The 10,799-nt window shown below is 57.1% G+C and overlaps 2 protein-coding genes across 2 annotated transcripts; one reads left to right on the plus strand and one right to left on the minus strand.

The window, feature by feature from the left end:
- Positions 1–986: 986 nt before the first annotated feature.
- Positions 987–4,565, minus strand: VOLCADRAFT_116398 (uncharacterized protein; the record flags this gene model as incomplete). Its single annotated transcript, XM_002947434.1, has 6 exons — positions 987–1,166; positions 1,614–1,829; positions 2,237–2,322; positions 2,564–2,690; positions 3,898–4,019; positions 4,247–4,565. 6 exons carry the CDS (start codon positions 4,563–4,565, stop codon positions 987–989), a joined length of 1,050 nt encoding a protein of 349 aa, XP_002947480.1.
- A 291-nt stretch (positions 4,566–4,856) lies between these two features.
- VOLCADRAFT_116399 (uncharacterized protein) lies at positions 4,857–7,784 on the plus strand (the record flags this gene model as incomplete). The annotated part of the gene is made up of 5 exons (XM_002947303.1): positions 4,857–5,059; positions 5,157–5,261; positions 5,438–5,574; positions 5,734–5,997; positions 6,364–7,784. Coding segments are annotated over 5 exons (2,130 nt in total), but the record flags the coding sequence as incomplete, so codon positions are not given.
- Positions 7,785–10,799: the final 3,015 nt, after the last annotated feature.

The following is a 10,799-nucleotide window of genomic DNA, read 5'->3' on the forward strand; positions in this document are numbered from 1 at the left end:
TTCCGCTATCAAACCTAATGTTGTCGTAGCGGGGGCTGCACCATCCTCCGATAATCGACGCCGAATTTTTGCCCTTCCCTTCCGACTTAAGCCACCAATAGACGTTACCCCGGCACAGCAGCCGCGTGCCCCCCAGCAACTCAACCACCAAGCATGGCTTCAGGTGCGTCTCCACGGGGATCGCATACATGTCGTACGGCATTACGACTGCCAATATGAAACATCCACGCACCTGTTTGCATGCAGCTTCCTAGCGAAACGCACATGAGGTGTCATGACCTCCCCGCTGCCTTCCAGGTCTGTCATATGAGTCCGTCGCTACGCTGGACATCGCCACGCTGTCACGCCAAACTAAGGTTACACTGTTGCACTGCATGAGTGCGCATGACTTCAACATTGCCTCCAGCGCCCACACGATATGTGCAGTGTTGCTGAACTGGGGATGGAGCTCACACACATTCAGCCTCTTGTAAGCTGCGCAGCACGCGTGCCGTCCTGCAACAACAGCATGCTTGCTCCATGCATGAATACAACAACCTACAGCTTCGCACCAACCTTCCACACAAACACAAAGCGGCCGCACACGTTGTATGCATGTCTAGGTCGTGACAAAGTCCAAATTTCCTGGACAAGTCAAGTGTTACATGACATGGCTCTGGTGTTTGTATAATTTAATAAAAGTCCGCGTCCATGTGCCTCCAAACCTCTGAACTGAGCTGATTAGCTGGACGGCGCGTGAAAGTGAACTATTGCCCGACGTTGGCCGTTGCGTCCTCGCGGGTCGCGGCTGTTTATCCTGTAGCCTTATGTGAGGCCCTGTTAGCATAGCACGAGTTGGCCGGGTTGGCCGGGTTACGAAACACAGACAGCCTTAAAGAGACCACTCGTAGAGCATCGTGTTGTACCGGGGTCGAAAAAAGAGGGACAGAGAGAAAAAGAGGGAGAGAGAGAGAGAGAGGAAAGGAGCGGAGCAAAGTTCAAAAGTCTTATCGACGGCCGGCCACCGCACCGCCGTCATCATCGTCATCACCGCTGCTGCCGCCGTCGCTGTGGTCGCGGCGGTGGCAGGTGCTGTACACCGCCCGTACGTGCTCATGCGGGTAGCGGCGCCCGCACACATCACAGGGCTTGAGCCGCCACTCCTCCTCGTCCTCTTGGTCCTCCCCCTGCACCACCGTGCGCACCGTGTGCATGCGTGTCCCGGTCAGCCTCTCTCTTTTGGAGTCTAGCGCTCCGGAATAATTTAAAACATTTCAAATCAAATGCCTCGGACAATATCTGATGATCCTGAGTAAATCACACGGTGATCTCCCACCACACGTGTAAGTGCCCCACAGGGTTTCAGCTCCGATACCTCCTTGCGCTCTCCCCCCCCTAAGTCCGATCGAGAGCTGTTTTACCACGGCCCCTTTACTTTGGAAATTGAATCGCCTTCTTCCTCCCTTTCCTCCACGCCAACCTTAACCCAGAGACCCACCGCCGTACCTTAAACTCTTTACATGCCGTACGCGCCGTCCTTTACATGCTGTACATGCACATTTGTAATGGAGTTCGTCACTTCCGGGCCCTACCCAGCCAACCAAACAGCTGCACGATGCACTTCCCAGGCGCACCTCAACATCGCTGCCTCCGCCTCCGCCATCGCCAATGTCATCCTCGTCGCCATCGTCGTCGTCGTACGTTCTACTACCACCTCCGGGTCTTGTTGTCGTACCAGGGGCGGTGGCTGCGGCGCCTCCAGTTCGCCGTCTTGGACCTCGCCCGCTGAACCTTGCGCCGCCGCCCGCGGAGTCTCGAAGAACCCTCAATCGCCGCAAGTACGACGTCACCTGTACGAACCCACATACCCCACGTTAGCCTTTCATCAAGCCATGTTGTGTATACGAAACGATCGGTTCTTGCCGGTACCGTACCACTGTGCCGAACCAAATTCGTACCAATGAACCCCTCAAAATCGTCGTCCTCCTCCTCCTCCTCCTCCTCCTCCTCATCATCATCATCATCCCCCCCCTTCCTCCTCTACGAATCACCTTGACGATCTCAATGGTTATTGGCTCACGTCGGGCCGCCTTCGAACAACAACTAGTTCCTGGCCTGGCTTGACAGCCGCCTGGCGGTACCCTTCCGCCCACTAACCCCAGGCGCTCTCCTTCCTAAACTCCCCCTCCCCGCTCCCTTCCTAGCTCCCCCCTCGGCCCCCCCTCCCTCCTTACTCCTCCCCCCCTCCCTCCCGCACCTCCTCCTCCACCAAGCAGCCGGGGGGCCCGAATTGGGAGACAGCCGCGCGACCCACCAGCGCCGTGGACCTGAAGCACAACAGCGCTGCGACCCCGGGCGGGTGCGCGGGGGGGGGCAGGAAGGGATGAGTGCAGACGACTGACGGCGGGTGCGGATGTGCCTAGAGGTAGAGCCGGCGGCGGCGGTGGCAACGAGATAACCGGAGGCGAACAACGAGGAATAACGAGGAGTAGAGCAGGAATCAGCAAAAGCTGCTGCTCAGCGCCACACATTTCCTACCTTAACTTCCAACATCCAACGTCTAACTTCCAACTTCCAAACCTACCCGGCAACTCCTCCAACCTCAATCTCGCCACCAACGGCTCCCCTCTCTTAACCGCCGCCCTTGCAAAGAAGGTCCAACGGTAACGGTGAGCCAGCGTGGTGAGATGCTCGTCCAACATGGCGCCTGCCTACGTGTACGGATGCACGAATGTACACGTATATACAAACGTAACAGGAAGTACGGCACTGTACGGCATTCACGGTTACAAGGGTCCGGCGGCCGCGTGTGCCTCTGGCATGCGCATGTAGGGTCCGGGTCGCACAGGCTCCCGGTGCCACATAGTACGGCAGCTCGTCCCGCAAAGATCCACAAGTCCATAGTACACAGCCGGAACACGCCAAACCCACCGTGGCTTCTCCCCCTTTCCCCCTTAAACCCCTCTCCCAACCCCCCACCCAACCCCCCTAGCTCCATCTCGCCGCCCAGTCCAGCCTTAACTTTGCACATATCTACCCCTCCCTCTCTCCAACCCAACCACGCACATACAAACAAACAAACATACATACATACATACATACATACATACATACATACATACATACATACATACATACATACATACATACATACATACATACACACAAACATACATACATACGTACGTACGCCCCTACCTCGCATCCCCCAACAGCCAAATGCACCACAGCAGCAGCCCCTCCGGGAAAATCTAACTGCTCCAACCGCTCCTGCCGTATATAGGGTAAGGTTGCGTTGTATAGTGTTGTGTTAGAATGGCTGTATGTTTGTATGTATGTATGTACATGCCCCGGGTGTTGCACCCCAGCAACGGGACTTCACCGGGCCAGGGCAGCAAGCAGCCCAACCCGCCCCCATCAGCCGCAGCCAGCCACCTACTTACCCGCTTGCTTCGGACCTTCCTCGTGTTACTCGGGAGGGAACGAACTGGGGGCCCCATGCTGACGCTGGAAGATTGCGTTGGTTGAGGTTGCATGCCCATACCCACCGCGCGCTAGCCAAGGGCAAACGTGCGCTACTCAAAACCTCCAGCCGTGCAGGTTTTGAAGGTATCGGCAGCTGAACATTTTCGCTTTACAAGCATGTACGTGATGTCTCCGCTCATCACCCCTCTACTCCGTGCAGCTCGCCGCAGCATGCAGCCCGCCGTGGTTCACACCACGAACCCAACCCGGGGCTTCCCCTCCCTCTCCCCTCTCCCTCTCCCCCTCTCCCTCTCCCCTCCCTCTCCCCTCTCCCTCTCCCCCTCCCTCTCCCCCTCCCCCTCTTCCCCTCCCTCTTCCCCTGGCCTTTGGGGCAAGTCTATGCGAGGCGACGTGATGAGTCCTTTTCGGAGCAACGAGCACCGTTGCACCCACCATCAGGGCACCAGGTGGCAGATCATTGAGGCGGCCATAGCCCTGATCTGCAGCCTGCCGCCGCTCCACTGCCTGCCGCTGGAGCTCCGCGAGCCGCCTCCGCCGGAGCTCGGACAGGAGACCTGAACACCAGTGCGATGGTGTGACAAAGACGGTTAGGACGGTTAGGACGGATTGCTGGGAGTTGGGAAATAAATCGGTAACCGCCAGGTTTTGTTTTGTGTAGGGGCATGAAGGCAGGGCCCTCTTGCTGTCCGGGAACTAGATTTCCACTCCTTACCAAGGAACCCCTATATCCTCTTGACTGTGCCCGTGAATCACAGCACACATATGACCGCCTACGGCCCACCATCATCGTCCTCCTCCTCCTCCTGCTCGGCGTTAAGAAGGTTTTCCGTGTCGGGTTGTTGATGTGGCGGCTGATGCTGTTGGGCTGGCACGTGGAGCGCTTGCTGCTGGAGCTTCAAACGCGCAGTGCTCCGGTCTACGTCTAGGAGGGCTTGACGTAGGGCCTCAGCGCGGCGCATGTTGCGCAGGTCCTCTTCGCAACATCCTGCTAGCACCGGGTCATCTTGAAGCTCCCTTGGGTCCGGCAGCCCGAATCGAGCCGCATCTGCTGCGTCCTTCTCTTCTTTAGACGTGCAGCAGGAGCTTTCTGAGGTTTCCATGGCTATACTGCGGCGTTGCGCACCCGACAATTGAATGGAGATATTATTCGCTGGTAGGTTGTCTGTTCAGGGCGATCGCAATATTGCGTTCGTAGTATTGGTTTTAAAGTGAACAAGGTATTGCGTGTATAGATGTGGCGAAAGGTTGCTTCAGGTATTGTGCCTGGATGACTGTGCTTTAACCACCATCCGTACGCTTCGATGCCCTTCTTGAACTGATCAGGTATTGACCTTAGGTTTCGAAGGGTTACATGACATGTAGCCCTTATATGCTGTAAACTTTACTAACTTATGCAGGCCCGAGGTTATGCACGCTGTGCGGTTGGTTCGCTGTTCGGAATTTTGACTTGCACGACTATTGTAATAGCTACTAACTTATTGAATGGAATAAAATTAGATCCTTCCGTTCCCGTATATAAACCCGAGGATTTCATCGTTGTTATAAATACCGAGCAGGCGAGATTGCAGTTGGCGCTTGCATCAAGGCCCCTCCGGTGCGTACCCTATGAGAAGCACCCGATACGCAGGTTCTGCCTTGCCAGCAACGGCCCCGGCCCCCGACTGACCCAACATTGACATCTTCATCCGTAGGGTCGGTCTCCGGACATTCATTGCGCTAGACAACGCCAGCCTTGCCGAAGAGCTTAAACAAAGCGGGCACCTCCACAATGAAACTTACGCTTACTTCCCAAACAGGTGCGTACCACAGCGCCATGCTCCGCTGAAGTCCGTACTACCCTGTCCCTGAAGCAGCACACCTTAACCCGGGGTTTCCCTCTTCCAAGCATCCCACCTCACCCTGTGCCATGACCGTCACAATTTACAACGAGCTCGCCGATGTCCTGCTCATGCGATGGTGGGTGCAACCTCAGGAATATTACGGGCCCGGAGAAAAGCAAGCCCGGCGACACCCGGTGGCAAGCCGCTCCCTTTATGGCTCACCGTCACTATGGCCCCACTTACAAGTGGATGCTGCTCGGAGACGATGATACCCTATGGTTCATGCTAGGTGCGGTGAGGTTCGTGCGTGGATTTGACGAAGGCAAGGAAAAAGGAATGATTGACCGAGAGAGGGACTGAACAAGGGGGGCCATCTTTCCCCCACCTTTGCGTAAGCCCTCCTTACCTGCCTTCTGTGTACGGGTCCTCCCACGGCTCCGTACGGCAGGTGTCAAACGCCTCCTGTACGGCTACGATCACAACCTGCCGTACGCCATCTCCGACCACATGGGTGACCATAATGCTCGCGGCTTCTTCTTGCCGTCGCCCCTGGCCGCCGTTTGCTCTCCCTGCCACTGGACCGACCTGCTCCATGCACACCATCGAGAGGATCTTTTGCCGTACAGCTCTGCCGTACTGACGCAGCAGGAGATCTCTGAATGGGATCCTCGGGAGCTGGATGGCTGGGGCTGGGGCGACCCCGCCGTCGCCCGTACGGCAAGATGGATCCGAAGACGCAGTCAAGGCGGCGGCGGCGGCGGCGGCGGGACGAGGCAGCGGCGAGTCGCACTTGCTACAGACGCGGACGACGGTATCGATAACGGGTGGAGCGGAAAGGGGGCCGTCATAAAGCCGAAGCGACAGCCGCATGACTACCCAGCGTGGGGCAGGAGGGGCCAGGCGCCCATCAACATAACGGAGGCGCTTGGTACGGCATATTACAGCACCGCGTCTGGCTTCGAAACCGTCGTACAATCCTCCGCCGGTACCTCCGCAAAGGTAGCGGTGGTTGGGACGGTCTCGCCCCCGCCGCCGCCGTCGCCGCTACGCAAGCTGCCGCCGCCGATCCCGCCACCAGGTTGCCCCTGTCGACCGCCCGAGGGGTGCCTGCACCGCGCCCGCGTCTGTCGCGGCCGTAGCCGCGGTCAGGAGCTGTGCGGCCGCACGCTGGCTTTCAAAACCGGTTTCCGCGGGAACCGCAGCTGGTGCGGCTACAGCTGGGGCCACGGCGGCGCCGGGGTCGTGCTGTCCGTGGGGCTGTTGCGGGCGACGGCGGGCGGTCCGGGGGAGGTGTGTGCCCGTACGACACAGGTCCACTCCTGCGACATGAACCTCGCTATGTGCCTCATGAACCCCGCTCTGGGTCTCTCAGGGCTACAAGGGGGGGCTACAGGGCTACAAGGGGGGGCAGGCGCTGGTGCAGTCCACGACAGCGGTAGTGACAATGGTAGCGGCAACAGGGGTAGCAGTAGCAGTAGCGGTAGCAGTAGCGCCAGCGACAACGGGGATAGCGGTAGTGTTTCGTTGCTACCGGGCGGAGGTGGTAACGGCGCCACCAGCACAGTTGGTCGGGTAGAGGAGGTGGAGAAGGAGGAGGAGGGTTGGGGTGGCAGCGGGTTGGGGATAGACAGGTCGGAGGCGGGCGCTGGGCCTAGGGTTTCAGGAGGCCTGGAGGGATTCATGTTCACGCACCCGGGAAATGCAGTACTGCGCGGCGCAAACTGGGCCGACCCGCGGTTCATCGTGTTCGATAACCCCGTGTATCAGAAGGTGTTGCGCGACCCGGTGGGGTTCCTGGAGGGGCGTGTGGTGTGCGGGCGTGGGGACCGGGAGGCAGCTATGGTGGCGGCGGCGGCTCTTGCGGAGCGGCCCGTGCCTGGTGAGGAAGGAGGGGAGGCAGCAGCGCAGGGAGTGAGGCAGGGGGCCTCGGTAGAGGGCGAAGATCCAGGGGGGAAGAAGGGGGGAGCGGAGGAGGTGCCGGTGCCGGGGGGCGAAGAGGATGGCTTGGGAAGCAGCCGGCAGTTGCTGCTGAGCGGCGTGGGTGCGGGTGATGGTGGGGGAAGGGGGGATGCGGTGGGCAACGGTAATACCGGTCCCAGTGGGTTGCAGTCGACATGGGGACGTGGAGAAGAAGGAGAGGGAGGTGAAGTGGCGGGCGCGGGTGTCGTACTACCGCGTTGGCAGACGGTCGTACTGGCGGCAGCGGCGGGCGGTCGTATGAGGGCGAATCTGGGGGGACGGGAGCAGCTACAACCTCAGCAGCAGCAGGGGCTTGGTCAGTTAGCTGGAACACTTCTTGAGGCGGATGCGGCTAAGGGGCCGCTTAGCAGCAGCAATAGCAGTAGCAATAGCAGTGGCAATAGCAGCAGCAGCGGTGTAGGGAACCCGGAGATTGAGGTTACACCGGGGGAAGTCGCACAGAAGTACGGAAGGGTGTTGCTCCGGGGAAGGGAGCAGCAGCGGAAGCAGCTCGGGCTGGATGCTTATGGCACAGCCAAGGTAAACGCAGAAGCGGCGACAGCACGGCGCACGATGGTGGCAAAAACGACCGCAGCTTCCAAGAAGCGTCGCCGGGATGGCGGCGGCGAGCTCGATGTCGACGACGACGGTGCCATCTGCAGCTGGCTTGTACGACATGCCGTATCACTGCACATGCACGGCAGGAGTTACGGTTCGTATGAGGGTGCTGCGAAAGCGATGGCCGTGGTCGTACGGCAACACATGCTTGCCGTACGACGCCTCCGGGAAATGCAGCATCAACCTCAATAAAGATTGCTGCTGTTGCTGCTGTTCCTCGTACTACTTGTACTGCTTGTACTGCCACTGCTGTGGTAAGGATAATTTTATTATTACAGTCTGAGGCAGTAGCAGTACATGTGGTTGGCTGGGGGCCGCTGTAGCAAGGGGCCGCATGGCCACGTGGCAAAATCGGATATAGCGCTGAGGGGGAGAGAGAGAGAGAGCAACCTGCCGAAAGTCAGGTCGGTTCGGATGCTTAAATTTGTGTATGTATGTATGTCACAAGAGTTTTGATGTTCCGGGCAGGTCCGTGATTGTGAGGTGGTGCTGAGTACTGGCGGGGCTGGTGGGGTACTGTAGGGGGGTACTGTAGGGGGGAGGGGAGCAGCTCGCTCTGAACCTTATACACCATTGCAGGCGGGATCGCACGACATAACAATTTGGGTTTCGGAGCTGAGCTGGCAATATCTGTGAGCGGTTTAATGAGGCCATGGCCAGGCGGCAGTTTTATTCGGGCCAGGTAGAAACGCGGGAGATGTCCCGCCGTGTCCCCGGGCGGTGGGGCATTGTGTTGGGACGTCTTAGGCTTATGCGGACATGTTGGGGAGGAGCACGTCGCTTCTACATCGCAACGTGGCAGAGCACGGCCCCGCTTGTCTTGTGTCGACGACGTAACCCACCTCTCTTTTAGTGTGTTGGACTTTAGATCACTGCCGCAGTGGTAGGGCGTGCCCGAAGGAACCCTATGTGTGTGTCGGTATGTATGTATGTGAGTGACAAGGCAAGAAGACAGTCAGCGACCCATTTACATGTTCATGGAACGACGTCTGTACTTCTCCGTCCGAGATGTCGTACTATATACTTTTCGACGATCACCAGTGCATGTGCAAGGCGTACGTCCATACAGGCAAACAGACACGGACACACAAGGTCACATGGAACGTGCGCAGCTCACATCGTGGACGTGCTACGTGGTATGGATTCGGTGTGGTGCAGCGGGGTTTGGGTTGCGTGCGTGAACGAATGCGTGTTGGGAATGTCTTCTAAGGTGTGAATGTGAATGGCCCCGTTCCGTTCCGCTCCGTGGAAGGTGACAGCTGAAGGACCCTATGCGGTGTCAGAACCACGCAATGGGTGGGAGGGTAACAGCCTTTGGCGCAGCGGCGCTGTAATGGCCACGTGCCAAGTTTCAAGTCCTGATGCAGGCATGTTCCCTTTTTTGGTCGCCCTTTTCGCTGTGGAGAATTTGCATTTTGGCCCCGGCCATGACCATTTCCTAGGCGTCAGGACAAAAACGCCGGCGAGCATCCTAATGGCCTGAATAACTTGAACACGAATAGGTAGTAATATAAGGATATTTTGTGCATAAGAAGGCTTACGCGTGCTTGCCCACTGGAAGTAACACCCTGTTAAAGGTTTGATTCGCACTAGTTTTCGCCGGTGGGCAGCCCAAATATTACCATGGTAATTTAGTTGCCACCGCTTGTTAGAGATAAGAGTCCTTCAGTGAACACATCACTCGCTCATATCGTTACACAAGGAGAGAGAGAGAAAGGATACGCAAGCAGTATATAAGCATACCGTAGCCAATCCTGATCCGATGTCGTATTGGGATAACGGCAACTAATCAAACTACCGAAGTGTCAAGCCTGAGTGTACCTAAGAGCACTTTCCAACACTCCCACGCGCTCAGGACTTGCACACGTTCATCGCTATACGATGCTTCTCAAACTTCTCAGTTGGTAAAGGCTTCGTTAAGCAATCAGCTACCATATCTTCCGACCTGCAATCTACCATCACAAGCGTACCGAGCGCTACCTGCTCCCGTACAAAATGATAACGCACAGAGATGTGCTTCGATTGCTTCGAAACAACCGGATTGCTCGCCAACCGAATTGCGCTCTGACTATCGCAATTGATCTGCGTTGGCTTGAGGTCGTAGCCGAGATCGCCAAGTAGTTGTCGCAACCATAAAGCCTCCTTAGCAGCTTCCGAAACAGCCATATACTCAGCCTCCATAGTGGACGCAGCCACGCTCCGCTGAAGTTTGCTAGCCCAACTAACTGTACCACCATGAAGAGTAAAGACATAACCAGACGTTGACCGCCGCGAGTCAGCACAACCCGCATAGTCAGCATCGCTATATCCGACCAACCTCTCATCTGCTCGTTCACCACCTAGAAGTAATCCGTAATCGGACGTTCCTGCCAAATAGCGTACTACCTCCTTCGCCGCTTTCCAGTCCGACCTGCTAGGATTCGACATGTGCCGCGCCAAAACTCCCACGGCTTGTGCAATGTCAGGACGAGTACATCCAGACACGTACAACAAACTGCCAATTAACTGGCTATACGGGAAACGCTCTCGATCCAGCCGATCTTCCACTGCAGCATTAGGTAAGACGGTTCCAGGACTCATAGGTACAGACTTCGGCCGTGAATTAGCCATGCCATAAAGACCCACAATGTCCTTAACCATACGCCCCTGAGAAACGGTAATTACCCTGTTCGCTCGATCGCGCTTAAGAGTAAGACCCAAAAATAAACTTGCCTCTCCTAAGTCGCGGCACTCAAACCGCCGCATGATAGCCGCCTTTACTTCTGAAACGGCTCTCTCGCTCCAAGACGCAATCAAAACGTCGTCTACATAAACCAAAAGATATACAACCTCGCCTTGTTTACGGCGAACAAATAAACTAGGGTCCGCACTCGACGCGACAAAGTCCATCGACACTAATTCTTCACATAACGTGTCATACCATGCACGCGACGCTTG

This window comes from Volvox carteri (assembly GCF_000143455.1).
Source record: "Volvox carteri f. nagariensis unplaced genomic scaffold VOLCAscaffold_6, whole genome shotgun sequence".
In the NCBI taxonomy this organism is placed as follows: Eukaryota; Viridiplantae; Chlorophyta; class Chlorophyceae; order Chlamydomonadales; family Volvocaceae; genus Volvox; species Volvox carteri.